General features: G+C 38.0%; 1 protein-coding gene across 2 annotated transcripts in view; it reads left to right on the forward strand.

The window, feature by feature from the left end:
- TGS1 (trimethylguanosine synthase 1) overlaps window positions 1-16,769 on the forward strand; it is a 50,318-nt gene that overhangs the window by 13,695 nt on the left and 19,854 nt on the right. For both annotated transcript variants that reach the window (XM_003902764.4, XM_009213048.4), the window contains exons 4-9: window positions 21-849; window positions 3,998-4,115; window positions 6,408-6,494; window positions 9,645-9,819; window positions 12,295-12,601; window positions 15,236-15,385. In XM_003902764.4, coding sequence (XP_003902813.2) covers window positions 21-849; window positions 3,998-4,115; window positions 6,408-6,494; window positions 9,645-9,819; window positions 12,295-12,601; window positions 15,236-15,385 — 1,666 coding nt within the window. The remainder of the gene's footprint in view (window positions 1-20; window positions 850-3,997; window positions 4,116-6,407; window positions 6,495-9,644; window positions 9,820-12,294; window positions 12,602-15,235; window positions 15,386-16,769) is intronic.

The raw sequence follows: 16,769 nt of genomic DNA on the forward strand, positions 1-16,769 counted from the left end.
AAATTATTTATCTGATGTAGGTATCTATGAATACTAGAAATAAAGTTAAAATAAAAAAGAAAAAGAAGAAACATCAAAAGAAATACTTAGATGAAATTATGCAAGAATCTTGGAGAAAAGAATATGAAGAAGAACACATTTTGGCTTCAGATGATCCATCTTCAATTGAACAGGATGAGAACACCAGAATATGTGAACTTCAAAGCAAAAAAGATACTGAGACAGAAAATCTTCCTATTGAAAACACATTATCTCCAAAGCTAGAAATTACAGAGAAATGGGAAAAGTATTGGAATGAATACGGAGGAGGACTATTGTGGCAGAGTTGGCAAGAAAAACATCCAGATCAAGCACTATCTTCTGAACCTTGGAACTTTCCTGATACAAAGGAAGAATGGGAGCAACATTATAGTCAACTTTATTGGTATTATTTGGAACAGTTTCAGTATTGGGAAGCTCAGGGTTGGACTTTTGATGCCTTGCAAAGCTGTGATACAGATACTTACACATCTAAAACAGAAGCTGACAACAAGAAAGATGAAAAATGCTTGAAAGTTGACTTAGTATCTTTTCCATCTTCACCTATTACAGTTGATAATGACAGCTCTGGTACAAGTGATAAGGATTGTAGTGAAATACTTGATGGAATTAGTAACATAAAACTAAATTCAGAGGAAGTAAAACAGAGCCAATTAGATTCCTCTACAAGTCATGATGGTCATCAACAGCTAAGTGAAGTTAGTAGCAGAAGAGAGTGCCCTGCTTCCGGCCAAAGTGAACCACATAATGGAGGAACCAATGAGGAAAGCAGCTCACCGGGGAATACAAGCACAGACCCACCAGCTCAGGGTAAGATTAACCAATATTTATTCTGCCATGTAATGGTTAGCAAAATGAATTCATTCAGCAAAATAACTACTAATCCTTTATTGTAGAGTTCAGTAATACCAACTACATTTCATATAGTAATGAAATGATTTAATCCATTCTATTTTCATATCACAAGTTGTTACCCTTTTCTGTTAATAAGAATATTTGCATACAGTTCTCAAAAACATCATTCCTTCTTGTACTTTGGTGGCTAATGAAAACGTGGAATCTCTTGAGAAATCTAATTTAGAGTGAGCTTGGAACTTTTAGTTTTTCAGAGCAAATGAGTTTATAAGAGGCATGTTAGAAAGCAATTGAGAACGTACATTTGACATTAGGCAAATGTCTTATGAGTCATAGTGGAATTCATGTAGGACAAGCAAAGTCTTGCTGTGAAAAAAGATCTCAGTGGGTCCCAGAATTAATTTATAACTGGAATAATTTCAGGATTCTCATCAATAAAATATCCAGGATAAGGAACTTGGTTGATTCCTGAATAACTGATCCAAAAAAAAAAAAGGCTCGTTGTGCAAACTGGTGCCACTCAGGACTAGAGAATGCCAATGAGAAGTGCTTTGAAAGGAGTTAATCGGAGTAGGGTGGGATGAGAATGTTTACTTTGCATTGCTGTAAAGGAATACCTGAGACTGAGGAATGTATAAAGATAAGAGGTTTATTTTGGCTCACAGTTTTGCAGGCTGCACAGGAAGCATAGCCTCAGCATCAACTCCTGGTGAGGGCCCCAGGAACCTTCCAATTATGGCAGAAGGTGAAAGCGAAATAGGCATGCCACATGGCAAGAGAGACAGCAAGAGAGAGGGGGGAAGTCCCAGGCTCTTGTTAGCAATCAGATATTGCAGTAGCTCATTACCATGGGGAGGCACTAAGCCATTCATGAAGGATCTGCTCCATGACCCAAACCCTTCCCACCAGACCCCACTTCCAACATTAGGGATCACATTTAAATATGAGGTTTAGAGGGGACATTTAAATATGAGGTTTAGAGGGGACAGTCATCCAAACCATATCAGTGTTCTTGCTAAGGAGAGGGTTCTGCCAATTAACAGCACCAGGAAAATGAGAGAGGAGGAAATTTCTGTGACATCTGCATATCCTGAAGTTTTGGCATCCTGATGTTACATGCTGAGGACATCTAGTGTAGAGGAACTTTCTTCTCAGCCTTACTCCTTTGTGAAACAAATGGTTTTGACCTTTTACTTAACCATCAGATTTGCTTTGCTTATCTCAGATTGCTGATAATACTTCATCTAGCTGAGAGTTTCTAAAGAGCTCTGCCAACTTGCTTTTTTCTCTGTATTCTTAGATTCTTATAGTGGAGCCTACCTCAGCATAATATTCTCATAATATTCTCATTCCTTTCTATTTAGGTGATATATTTTCACCTTTTTTTTTATTTTTTTTTTAAGATGGAGTCTTACTCTGTCGCCCAGGCTGGAGTGCGGTGGCATGAACTCAGCTCACTGCAAGGTCCACCTCCGGGCTCAAGCAGTTCTCCAGCCTCAGCCTCCCGAGTAGCTGGGACTACAGGTGTGTGCCACCACTTCCAGTTAAATTTTTTTTTTTTTTTTTTTTTTTTGTAAGTAGATACGGGGTTTCACCATGTTGGCCAGTCTGGTCTCAAACTCCTGACCTCAGGTGATCGTCCCACCTCAGCCTCCCAAAGTGCATAGGCGTGAGCCACCATGCACAGCCATCCTTTTTTATTTGAAGATTTTATATTAATATTCTGATACTCTTCTATACTCTCCTGATACCTTTCTGTACATATTTTGACCATAACGTTTATAATATACACATGGGGCATTGTTTTGGCCTCTGACTTACTGTCTCATTTACCCTCTTTGGTTCTCCTCCCTCATCTGCCTGCTTTTTTCTTTGCCAAACACAGTAATTCTCACAGTCGCTGCCTTCTGTTGCCTGTTCCCTTACTTATGTTTATAGATTGTCCATTTCTGTAATAATTCCAGTTTGTCTGCCATCAGGATGAATATGAGGGTTTTAGATTTTGATTTGTTTTAGATCCTCCCATGAGTTCAAAATTTAAGGTATAGGTTATGCTTCTATGTAAGTATGTTTTCTACTCTTTGTGGATGGTGCTTTTCTGAAAAGAGTCAAAGCTTCCCACTGTCTACCCTGCAGACATCTTTTTCCTCCTGGTCTCAGCTACCCGCTTTCTTCCAGTCTCACAAGATAGAGAACAAAGACAGATTTGTGCCTCAGTTTTTGTCACCATAAGTTAAAGAACTCTTCTTAAAGATAGTATTGTCTTTGTTACTCTCATTACTAATGTTACTTTCATACTATATTAAAGGCAAATGAAGAGAAATTCTTCTTAATCAATGTGATTATGCCCCCTTTATAGTCATTTCAATTAAAATTCCATAAGAATGTGACTGCTAACAGCTACACAAAGGCAGCTTTGTGGGTTAATTTGTGTAGATTTGGGCAGCTATGAAGTAGTTTTAGTTTGTTGTTTTTTTTTTAAGTAGTTAGATCATGAACATTTTAAAACCTGTTAAAAACTTTAGACAAATTAAATTTAATAGAGTTTAATTGAGCAAAGAACGATTCTCGAATCAGGCAGCTCCCGGAACCAGAATAGGTTCAGAGCAACTCCAGGGTTGCCACATGATTGGAATAACATTTATAGACAAAGAAAGAAAAATGATGTACAGAAGGCAGAAGTGAGGTACAGAAACAGCTAGATTGGTTACAGCCCAGTTTTTGCCTTATTTGAACACCATTTGAACAGTTGGCTGCCTGTGATTAGCCAAAACTGTGCTTGGTACAAGAGTAGGTTATAGTCTTTTTATACAACCAATTAGGTTACAGTTCACTATGTGTGGAGAAACCTTTAAGCTGAGCTTAAAATGTGTACATGGACAGCTTTAGACTAAATTTAATTTAACAAACCTTATAGTTAGGATTTTTAAGATGCTCAGACTCTGCATGTAGACACACAAACAGGTAGATGTGACCTGGTACTTTGATGCACATGTACAGTTCATTGCAGAAAAGGTGCTAAAATATTTTGATTGGCTTTGCAAATAGCAGAAAAGTTGTCAAACCAAGGGGGAAAACCTATGCAATATTTCTGCCTCTTTAGATTCACAGAAGTCTTCAGGAACAAACACAAGCAAAGACAGACCACATGCCAGTGGTACTGATGGAGATGAAAGTGAGGAAGATCCACCTGAGCATAAGCCAGGCAAACTGAAGAGGAGGTAAGTTGCATGAGACCCCTCTCACCAGAGCGTGTTAGAGTAAGCATTTGTATCCATAAGCAAGTGGTTATTAAATGATTGTTACATTCACAACACTGGTAATCATGTAAGAAGAGGCAGGGTCTACTGGTAAGATTCTGAGCCTTTGGACCTAGACCTGTGGTCAGAGCCAAACTCTGCCACTCAGAAACTCTGAGTACATTTCCTTCTTTTTTTTTTTTTAAGACACAGTCTCGCTTTATCGCTCAGGCTGGAGTACATGGCACGATCATAGCTCACTATGATCTTGAACTCCTCAGCTCAATTGAACTTGAACTTCTCACTTCAGTTGATCCTTCTGCCTTGAGTAGCTGGGACTACAGGCGTGTGCCACCACTCCTGGTTAGTTTTTAAAAATTTTTTGTAGAGACAGGGTCTCGCTGTATTGCGCAGGCTGATGTCAAACTCCTGGCCTCAAGTGATCCACTTGCCTTGACCTTCCAAAGCACTGGGATTACAGGTGTGAGCCACCACACCTGGCCTAAGTACATTTCTTAATTTCTCATCTATAAGATTGGACTGATGCCTTTTTTGTGATCGTTGGGTGGACAGGAGCTAGCATATAATATGTCTGACACTTAGTAGCTATCAATGGATCATAACTTTTAACTAATAATTAGATTCATATCCTCTCTCTCTCACCAGTTCTAATGTTTTTCAAGTCTGTATATATCTTATCCCAGATTTGTATTGCTGAAAAAGACCTCAAGGTCATGCTTTCATTGTATAGATAGGAACACTGAGGCAAATAGGAGTGAGTATCTTTCTTGCTCAGTTTCTTCATAGCAATGGCAGCTCTAAAGCCAGAGCCCAGACCAACTACTCAAAGCAGTGCAATTTCTGTTTACCACTGTGAAAGTTGTAAGAGTCAAAACAGAGTCACTTGTGTCAAACACTGGTAAAATGTCTCCAGGGAAGGCCATGAAAGACTCTCATGCACTATTTGCCTGGTAACAGGAACTGTCACAAGAAATTTTTCCAAGCCAAAACATCACACAAGAACAGATAGCTGCTTATACAGGAACATGTGGCTGACACAGTCTCACAAGCCCAATTCAAAACTACAGAGGCCTAACCGTAACTCTCAGATTGCAAGTTCCACCTAACAACCTCTGGCTCTCCTAATCAAAGCTCACCAGCTGTTTGTTGTAAGATGCTGCAAATGCCAGTGAACTAACTTTCTAAACAACATGCGTGACCTCTTTCCTCAGTGAAACTCTAACCTTTTCCTTTCTTTGGACATTTCATGAGGCCACCTCATTCTGTGCTTATGTCCCAAACTGCAGTTCTGTTTTTGTGTTTTATAACCAAATAAAAGTTCTTTGTTTTTTTTGGTGTTCATCCCTACATTTTTTTCTTGGAGGTTTATACCACTTCTACACATAATTAAACACGTAGAGAATAATGTAAGGTGGGATATAGTCAGATGCTAACGCTGTAAGTAACAAGGAAAGGATGAATCATTACTGAACTTGGAAGTTAGCTGGACACTTCATTTCTCTGACAGGATATGAGGTGCTCCATGTAAGACGCTTGTACTCCAAATGGCTTATTTTTGTACTCCAAAAATAAGCGTGCCTCTACTATGCTCCCTCTATATGGTAGACATTGCTTGTTAACTCCCCAGTTCCTGCTAGTTACTGAAGGCAAAGATCGTGTGTGTTCAATGAGCATAACTTATTTTTAAGGACAAACTTTGTAAGAATTATTTCTCACCATTTTCCTTTACTTGGAATTATGGCCAGCGATAGTCACTGTTTGCTAAAAGATCTCTGGTAGGTGGATTCTCCAGGGTTACCTAACATCACTTGAATCACAACATTATTCTTTTTAATATTTTTTTTCTTTTAAAATTTTTTTGGATTGGATTGATACTTACCAAACCTTTCCTTGTTTGTTTTTAAGGGAAACCTCTGGAGAAATCACTTTGGAAGATTAATTTAAGGCTGCAGCTTTTACTGGTGTTTTTCCAAAGGAAAATTGAGAGATGATATTTGTACCATACCTAGGAATAGAAATCATTACTTGACATGGATTAAGATGGGAGTACTTACCCAAACACTCCTGGGTACTTACCTCATTTGGAAAATTCTAATTATTCTTTTTTCTGGTTTCCTGGATCTGTGAACTATGGTTGATTATGGTGACGGGAAGTTTCATGTGTCGATTATATTGCCTTTTTTATATTTATCTGAACTGGTGGGCTCTGGTAGTAATGGCTGATCACTGTTTACCTTTTCTTTATTTGTTTAGCCATGAACTGGACATCGATGAAAACCCAGCTTCAGACTTTGATGACAGTGGTTCCCTTCTAGGATTCAAGTATGGCTCAGGACAAAAGTAATTATTCATAAAAGCTATTGTTTTCCCAAATTCCTAACCACTTCAGCTATCTTAGAGCACTCTGATACTCAGATAACTAATAAATGATCATGTGTTGAGATGTTATCATTAAAGCACTTCTTGTTAGAATTGTGGTAGAGATATCCCTGTACATTTGATGTGTTCATATGCTTTAACTCAGGTGCCTTTTATAGCAATCCAGTGTTGTTACTCCATTTCATAGATAAAGCAACTATAGCTCACAGAGGCTTTGACTTGGTCAAGATCACATTATTTACTGGAGAGGGAATTTAGGCCCAGCTCTTGTGACTTCTAAGCATGGTTCTCTTCTCACCTAGTATCTCACGTGTGTACATGTGAAGACCATAGCAAACATGCCATGAAAAGTTGAAATCTGCAATAACCTGTTTTTATTATGAAAGAGTAAAATTAAAACAACCCAAATAACAAGTAAAAAGTAAAAAATATTTTGCTTCCAGTCATTCTCAGATGTAGGCAGTGTTTTAAAGAGTTTGGCACTTTGGGAGGCTGGGCAATATAGGGAGACCCCGTCTCTACAAAAAATTTAAAAATTAGCTGGGTTTAGTGGTGCATGCCTGTGTTTCCAGCTCCTTGGGAGGCTGAGATGGGAGGATCACTTGAGTCTGGGAGGTTGAGGGTGCTCTGAGCCATGATAATGCCACTGCACTCCAGCCTGGGTAACAGAGTGAGACTCTCAAAAAAAAAAGAGTTTGGCATATGTCCCTCCAAATTTATTGTTGTGTGCTATGACTACATACAGGTACACACATTTTTTGTTTGTTGGTTTTGTTTTGTTTTTTGAGACAGTCTCACTCTGTCACCCAGGTTGCAGCGCAGTGGCGTGATCTCTGCCCACTGCGACCTCCGCCTCCTGGATTCAAGCGATTCTCCTGCCTCAGTCCCCCAAGTAGCTGGGACTACAGGCATGCGCCACCATGCCCAGCTAATTTTTTTTTTTTTTTTTTTGTATTTTTAGTAGAGACGGGGTTACACCCTATTGGCCAGGCTGGTCTCAAACTCCTGACCTCAGGTGATCTGCCCACCTTGGCCTCCCAAAGTGCTGGGATTACAGGCATGAGCCACTGCGCCTGGCCATGTACGCGCATTTTGCTTCTCTTTGTGTAAAACAGAAAAATTAGATCATATTATAGATACTCTTCAGGTTGCTTTTCTCCCTCAACAATGTACCATGGACACTTGTTGGTAGAAACATTTAGCTAATTCTGTAAATGAGGGCTTTGTGTTTTATCAATTGCCCTAATTAACAACATGTAAATTGTTTCCTAAGATCTAAGCATAATCCCTCCAGGTTATTACGTGTGCCTGCCTGCCTTCCTTAGCGTCTCACTCTGTAACACAGGATGGAGTGCAGTGCTGTTTTAAGTTTTTTCATAGAGATGGGGTCTTGCTATGTTACCCAGGCTGGTCTTAAACTCTTGGCCTCAAGTGATCCTCCCATCTCAGCCTCCTAGAGTGCAGGGATTGCAGGCATGAGCCACCATTTATTCCTTCTTATTGCTGAATAGAATTCCAGTGTATGGATGTACCAAAATTTGTTCAACCATGCAACAATTGAAGGGCATTTGGATTATTTCTGGCATTTTGCTCTTACAAATAAAGTGGCAGTGCAGGTGCAATGGCTCACACCTGTAATCCCAGCCCTTGGGGAAGCTGAGGTGAGAAGATTGCCTGGAACCAGAGGTCAAGACCAGCCTAGGTAACATAGCAAGGCAGAAAATTAAAAAATAAAATGAAATTTCAAAAGTCAACAAAGCTGCTATGAACATTTGTGTATAGAAGACATAAGATGTCTCTGGGATTAAATGCCTAAGCATTAAATATAAAGGAACATGTTTGAATAAGTGGGTAATTGTGTTAGAACAACTAGAGATTTTATCGCACATGACATGAAGACTAAACTGAGTAGGTAAGGCCTGATAAAGACAGCTTCCACCAGTAATCTAAACCATGACTGGGTTCTTTGATGTTTCTAAGGGTTGAGATTTCAGGTCCTACTTATCTATTTCATAAGTTGTGAAATACAGATACCTACACATTATGAAATCAGCAAGAAAGGGACATGAGGAATGCCTCAAAATTGAATTGAATTCAAATTAGTTCAGAAGTACATGTTGACTCTTACAGTTTCTAAAGATTATCAGTTTTTCTCCCTTAGGTATTTCAAAGCAATTATAGTTCCTATAATCAATAGTTCATATAATCATTAAAGGCTAAGATCATAAAGTTTAGCAATGTAAAAAGATTCTTAAATTCCTGGCAGGATTTATTACTATGCACATGTAGTTTTATTGAGGAATCCTTGGGTTGATTTTGGTAGTATACTCTTGTAGAGATCTATTTCTTTTCTTGCCTGAGATTTAACTTAACTACTCTTCTATTTAGAGCACCCAATTCTACTTAAAAGAGAAGGATAAAATATCCTGTTTTTTAAAAGAAGTTTATAATATGGCTACAAAGTAACACCTGATGTTTAAACTCAAAGTATTCTGGATTTTATAAATACTAAAGTGTATGTGACACTCTTAAGTTCCTAACAGTTTGTAGGAGAGGGAGTTATTTGAGGCTTACTATAATCAAAGGAGGCTTCATAACAGATACATATCTTTTAGGACTGGAAAATTTCAGATGGTTAAATCAGACATTCTCTAATTATTTAGATACTAAGGTTTTGCTTATTTTGTAAGCTCAGATTTAGATAATTCAAACACATTCAGAAATGTGTTAAAGAGCTTTGACATCACCCCACCTTGAGAATATTTATATTTCGCTAACAAGGGGATAGGGTTTTATGTATATATATATATATACACACACACACACACTGTTTATTTATTGCAGTCTACAATGTAATTTATACTTTCTGGTCTATATTAGATATGTTGCGCTTCCCAACTTTGGTGTTACACATTTGCTTTAGAATTAACATAAAAGTTAGACCATCAACTCTTCTGCAAGTTGAACTTGATTTTCTCACTTTCATAATTTTAAAAAGGGAACTAAAATGGTGTAAAAATGAGTGAAAATGTTAGTTTCATTCTCTTTTCCTCTAAGGAAATATAATCCTGGAATTTAAGGTGTGAATCACTTGTTTTGATCTGGTCACAGATATGGTGGAATTCCAAATTTCAGTCATCGGCAGGTCAGATATTTAGAGAAGAATGTGAAGCATAAGTCTAAGTACCTGGACATGCGCAGACAAGTAAAGATGAAAAACAAACACATCTTCTTTACCAAAGAGTCAGAAAAACCATTTTTCAAGAAAAGCAAAACTCTGAGTAAGGTATGTATAAATTTTGTTGTATACTTGTAGATAGAATCATGTTTCGTAAGTTTGACCTCTTAAAATTGTTGTATTCAAATAGGAAGCATGTTTCTACGCAGGTATCAAGGTACATAATTTTTTTTTTTTTTTGACTTGCTTCTTGAAGACATATATTATGTAAACTAAATCTGCAAAAAGGCAAGTTGAGGTGGGGTGAAAAGGAAGTGTTTGAAAGCTATAAAGTAGTAGTGTCTGACATGATTTTTAAAAAAGCAGCTGCTGGGCGTGGGGGACTCATGCCTGTGATCCCAGCACTTTGGGAGGCTGAGGTGGGTAGATCACCTGAGGTCAGGAGTACCAGACAAGCCTGACCAACATGGAGAAACCCCATCTCTACTAAAAATACAAAATTAGCCAGCATGGTGGCGCTTGCCTGTAATCCCAGCTACTCGGGAGGCTAGGCAGGAGAATCGCTTGAACCTGGGAGGCAGAGGTTGCAGTGAGCTGAGATCGCGCCATTGCACTTCAGCCTGGCTGACAGAGTAAGACTCCATCTCAAAAAACAAAAACACTGCCTTACCTATGTAGTAACAGACAAGAACAAGGAGCAATTTATCTTCTGTTTCAGGCTAAGTAGGTATATTAGTCTGTTCTCTGGCAGCTAATAAAGATATACCTAAGAGTGGATAATTTTTGATGGAAAGAGATTTAATTGACTCACAGTTCTGCAGGGCTGGGGAGGCCTCAGGAAACTCACAATTATGGTGGAAAGGGAAGCAAACAACTCCTTCTTCACGTGGCAGCTAGAGAGAGAAATGAGTGCCCAGCAAAGGAGGAAGCACCTTATAAAACCATCAGATCTCATAAGAACTAACTCACCATCACAAGAAGAGGATGGGAGAAACCGCCCCCATAATTCAACCATCTCTACCTGATTCCTCCCACAGCACGTGGGGATTATGGGAACTGTGATTCAAGATGAGATTTGGGTGGAGACACAGCCAAACCATACCAGTAGGATCCTAATAGTCCAAATTCTGATACAGCTTAATATCATAAGCTTTAATTCTGAGTTCTTCCAGAAGTGATCAGTCAGTTTATACCTGTAACAAGTTCACCCTGATAGCATGAAACACAAGTCCAATTTATTGTTTGACATTATTACCTGAAATATTCATATTCCCTCTCTTGGACTTTGCTATATCTACCATCCAAGTACCTGGGAAACAACATTAGTTAGGAAATTGCTTTGTGTGATGAATTACCCTTCTTTATTCAAAGGGATAAAAAACACTTTCTAATGAGCAGAACCTTGATGTCAGTCACATCTCCAGCAGCTCTTTGGGACAGTAGACCATAATCTTAGACTCCATGATGACTCTGTTTCTGTTGTCCGTTTTTAAGGCTAGTCAGATGACTCTGGTTTCCCCTCAAGAAACATTGTCCTCTCTAACTTAAGCGTACTTGTAAAATATGCTACATATATGTAACTGGTTTTATTTTGTATTACATTTCAGGTTGACTGGCTGCTGGTGATATTTTAATAAATATGTTAGTGGTGCTAGTTATATCTGAAACAGACTGCCTAGTATTAGTCCAGTCAGTGCCGTAGGACTTTCCATAATGTGTTGGATATAATAGCCCCCATGCATTCATCTATAGATGAGTGCAGAAACATAGCTGCTAGGCATTGCTGAGGAAAAAAGGTATGTGACTGCTGTGTCTAACTTAGATACCTAATTTGTTTATAGGCATATTCCCTTAGAGGAAGATTTTGGGTTGTTGCTCATCATGTCCACCACTTCCTTTCTAATTTCCTCACTCTTAGAAAGGTCATGAAGACAAGATCGGAAGAATATTCATGTTACAGAAGATGCAAAGAAGTATATGATCTTATGCTGAGCCTTGTTCACATTTCAAAGAACAAACATTTGCTAGGACATATCTTACTAGCTCTACTGTTGCGTTAAAAGGCAACTTTCATTTTTTTCCAAGATACACTGCTTCTATTCTTACAGAAAAATTGGCCCTAAAACTGTAGGGTTCATCTTTGATGCTAAATAACATTTACATAGATTGCAGCTTGAACATTGCAGAAAAGTCTATATAATTTGAAAAACTAAAATTAATGATTCAGTAGTAAGTAGGTACATTTGTAATGTAGCTGTTGCACACAGCACAGTTAAATTGTTAGGAATCCTTATGGAAAAACCACTGGGACAATTTGGCTTTATCCTCTTAGTGTTTATTGATAGCAGGAAGTGTTTAATCTGATACTTTTTTCCTTTTAAAGAAAACTTTAATAAGGTCATAGGATGCCCAGATAACATTCTGATTAGGTCAGAATTACTTACTATTAGCTTGTGTGATGCAGTCTACTTTTCAAAGCCAATAATTTTGACACAGCTTGTCAGTCAAGTCACAGATGGTAAAAGGTAGGAAGATTCTGTGTAGTTTGGAATTCCTGCTCATGATGTCATCTTAAAATTTAAGGTAGAAAAATTCCTCACATGGGTTAACAAACCAATGGATGAAGAAGCATCACAGGAATCGTCTTCTCATGACAATGTGCACGACACTTCCACAAGTAGTGATTCAGAGGAACAAGACATGTCTGTTAAAAAAGGTGATGACCTACTGGAGACTAGTAATCCAGAACCTGAACATTGTCAGACCGTATCTTCAGCTGGTGAACTTGAAACAGAAAACTGTGAAGGAGACAGCTTGGTAGCAACTGTTCCAGATGAGCAGGATTGTGTTATTCAAGAAGTACCAGATTCCCTCCAGGCAGGAACTAAAGGTAACACTAAATATACTTCATCTTGCTAATGAATTTAGATAAATTTTTTTTCATTAATATGTTTTTTCTTAGTTTTCACTTGTTAATCTTCTGTACCTAAGGAGTCACTGCTATTTATTTTTAAGTGAGAGAAGTCATATTAAGTGCACATGTTCTAACTGGCTATGACTTAGCACCCACAGCACTCCTCACTCTTGGCTGAGCGAACATGATCAAGTTGAAAAGGAAAGACTGTTGGGAGCATTGTGCCTACAGACCACTGTCTGCAGTTCAGCTTGGCCTCTGCTGCTACTCAGTTCCATGTGCTAAAGGTGACCATCCTTTGCCCTCTACACATGTGGTGTAGCTTTGGTTTACTTGTTCCTTTTTTTTTTTTTTTTTTTTTTTGGAGACGGGGTCTCATTCTGTCACCCAGGGTAGAGTGCAGTGGTGCGATCACAGCTTACTACGCCTTGACCCCCAGGGCTCAAGCAGTCTTCCCACTTCAGCTTGAGTAGCTGGGACTACATGCACATACCACCATGCCTGCCTAATTTTTTAATTTTTTTTGTAGAGATCCAGGGTCTCACTATATTGCTCAGGCTGGTTGCCAGAGGTTCAAGCAATCCTCCCACGTTGGCCTCCAAAAGTGCTGGGATTACAGACATGAGCCACCGTGCTCGGACTGTTTTCCTTTTGATATTTTTTTATTTTGTGTGTGTGGTTGATGATGGTCATGTGTTTCTGATGGCACATTAATTTAAAAAGTATTCAGAGTAGTTGGCTCTAATGAATGAACTGAGTAACATCTTCAATTTATGCACTTTTGTATTAGAATTTTTATAACAAAAGCTCTTACATAGTTTAATAATGGTATTATGAAACATTATATTTATTGTGATCATCATTTTTCTTAATTTATTACTATGGAAAATAACTTGAGTCTTGACTTTTTTTTTTCTTAGTGCAAGTGTGGGTGCGTGTGTATCTCTGATCTTTCTATCACTTATTTCTTTACATTCTAAACAGCATACATATAGTAGTTTACATTTCTTTTATTGTCAATGTTATAATAACTGATGTTCATATGACATTTGTAGGTTTCTGAAATGCTTTTATGTGCCTTATTCTCATTTAATCTGTAAGGTAGCCCAAGGAAGTAGGTAGAATTATTTTCCCTTCAGGAAATACAGAAAGAAAAGCTGAGAGAAATATAAAAATTAACCCAAGTAAGTGGCATAGCTAGGACTCATTACCAGCTTCTCCGATTGCTAAGTCCCATTTTCCTGCACTACCCCACTTCCATAAACACCAGTTCTCATGATGTTGGTTGTTCTTACCTGGGGTAGTACCACCTTCATAGGGGCATTTGGAAGATGCTGGTTGTTAGAATGACATTAGAAATTCTGGCATTTAGTACTCAGTTACTTAATGTTAGGTCATGTACAAGATGGTCTTGCACAACAGAGAATTATTCCACCCACAATGTCATTATACTCCCTGTTGAGAAATAATCACCGTACTTTGCTATTGGTGACACTTTTGGGGATGGGAAGATCTGACCTTACTGACTCATGATGACACTTTTTACTATTTACAATGATAAGATAAATGTATTAGGACATAGCCCAATCCTTGAGGACCATTTGAGTGTGTAATGGAGTCTTATTATTTGTTAGCCATCACCTCTTGTTTTTGTACTTAACTCTGAAAAAAAGTCTCATCTGTCTATGTTGTTGCTTCTAATTTGCTGAGGACTGAAACCAAATAACCAAACTGATAAAAATTAATTAAGGAAAAAATCAGTCTCTGAATGAATGAGATCATTTTCTGTGGAATGGAGCTTGGTGACCCTTGTTTCAGGTTCTCAGATGCCAGGTGACTTTGATGTGGCTGAGAGCTAGAGCCTAATCTAGTCCTTGATAGAAAGGAAATGTTTAGATTCTGTAATTCACCACATAAAGCAGTATCTTGGCTAACAGAAGTAATAACTTTTATGTCTATAGCAGTATTTCTACATATTTCCTATCATTGCTGGGAATTAAGTTGGTTAAATACCACTCCCTAACTAATTCATTCTTTTTTTTTTTGGAGACAGAGTCTTGCTCTGTCACCCAGGCTGGAGTACAATGGCACATTCTCAGTTCTCAGCTCACTGCAATATCCGCCTCCTAGGTTCAAGCGATTCTTCTGCCTCAGCCTCCCAAGTAGCTGGGATTACAGGCGCCTGCCACCGTGCCAGGCTAATTTTTTTTTTTTTTTTTTTTTTTTTTTTTTTTCAGTAGAGATGGGGTTTCACTATGTTGGTCAGGCTAGTCTCAAACTCCTGACCTCAGGTGATCTGCCTGCCTCGGCCTCCCAAAGTGCTGGGATTACAGGTGTGAGCCACCGCGCTCTGCCCATTCATTCCTTTTATAGGAATTAATAATTGGAGCTTAAAGAGCCTCGGTTACTTTTCCAAGCTTACAAAGCCAATAAGTAGCAAAGTGCTGGCAGTGATTGAAACCAATGGCATTTCCATCAGGCTTTCCTGTTTCTCTGGGCGTGTCATTATATACATCTTCTGCTTGTAATTATTTGGTGTGGCTTCATTTTTAGATAAACTCACCTGTGATACTAATTTTTTCTTAGCATCTCTATTCTTTATTATTTTAGCTGAAGTTAAAAAGAAGAAGAACAAGAAGAAGAACAAAAAGGTGAATGGTCTGCCTCCTGAAATAGCTGCTGTTCCTGAGCTGGCAAAATACTGGGCCCAGAGGTACAGGCTCTTCTCCCGTTTTGATGATGGGATTAAGTTGGACAGAGGTAAAGTATATATGTATTTTTTAGCTTTATTTTGAAACCATTTCAAATTTACAGAAAGTTGTAAGAATAATACAGGGAATGTTCATATCCCCTTTCCCAGATTCAGCTATTTTCAACATTTTGCCCCATTTACGTTCTCATTCTGTCTCCATTTGTATGTGTGTGTATCTTTTTCTGATCAGTACTTAACACACATCATGCCCATATTCCTTAATACTTTAGCGTATATTTCCTAAGAACAAATATATTGTTGTTTAAAACAGTAAATTATCAATTTAACATTGTTCCAGTATTATAATCTACAGTTTATATTCTAGTTTCATCAGTTGTCCTAATCTTGTCCTTTATCACATTTTTTTTTCCTTCCAGTATAGGATCATTTATTGCATTTATTTTTCATGTTCTTTAGTTTCCTTTAACCTGGAATCTTTCCTTAGCCTTTTTTGTCTTTCATGACTAACATTTTTCAAAGGATCAATGGCCGTTTATTTTAGGAATGTCCTTCAATTTGGGTATATATATGTGTGTGTGTATTTTTAAAACTTCAGATTTGGGTTTAATCTGTATTTGTAGCACCTTAGGATAGATAGCAAAAGCGATTGATAAGTTATTAAATGGAAAACCCGATCAAGAAATACCTAGTGCAGAAAGACATAGTTTAATTAATTAACTTTGCAAGTTTTGAATTCTTTCTCCAGCTTTCCTGCCATGATCTGCAACAACTTACTTAACTCAGTCTTGCAGACTGATGCTCATTTTCATGTTGGGGTTACCTCAATATTGGTTTTTATTAACTATCAAAATCAGAAGTTCTTAATCTATGATGGAATTTCAGGGGTTCTCCAACCCTTTTAAAACAATTTGCAAAATGCTGTGTATTGGAAGAAGAAGTACATAGGAATTTGTAAGGAGAAATAAGAGTGGAAAACACTTGCAATTATATAAAAGTGTATATTCTTATTTTTCCAGTATCGAAGAGCCATTTAAAGTTTTGGTAAGGGGAAGCAACAGGAAAATTAACACACATTATTTTTATTTCTTTTTCTTTTCTTTTATTTTTATTTTTATTTATTTATTTATTTATTTTTGAGTCAGGGTCTCACTCTGTCACCCAGGCTGGAGTACAGTGGCACAATCTCGGCTCACTGCAACCTCCACCTCCCAGGCTAAAGCAATCCTCATGCCTCAGCCTCCTAAGTAGCTGGGATTGCAAGCAAGCACTATCATGCTTGGCTAATTTTTTGTAGAGACAGGGTTTTGCCATGTTGCCCAGGCTGCTCTCAAACTCCTGGGCTCAAGTGATCCACCACGCCCAGCCCAGTACATCATTTTGTTCAGATAAATGTCTTTCTGAAAAAATGTGAATTTTTCCTACTAGGAAAGA

The sequence above is a fragment of the Papio anubis genome, chromosome 8 (assembly GCF_008728515.1).
Source record: "Papio anubis isolate 15944 chromosome 8, Panubis1.0, whole genome shotgun sequence".
Lineage (NCBI taxonomy): Eukaryota > Metazoa > Chordata > Mammalia > Primates > Cercopithecidae > Papio > Papio anubis.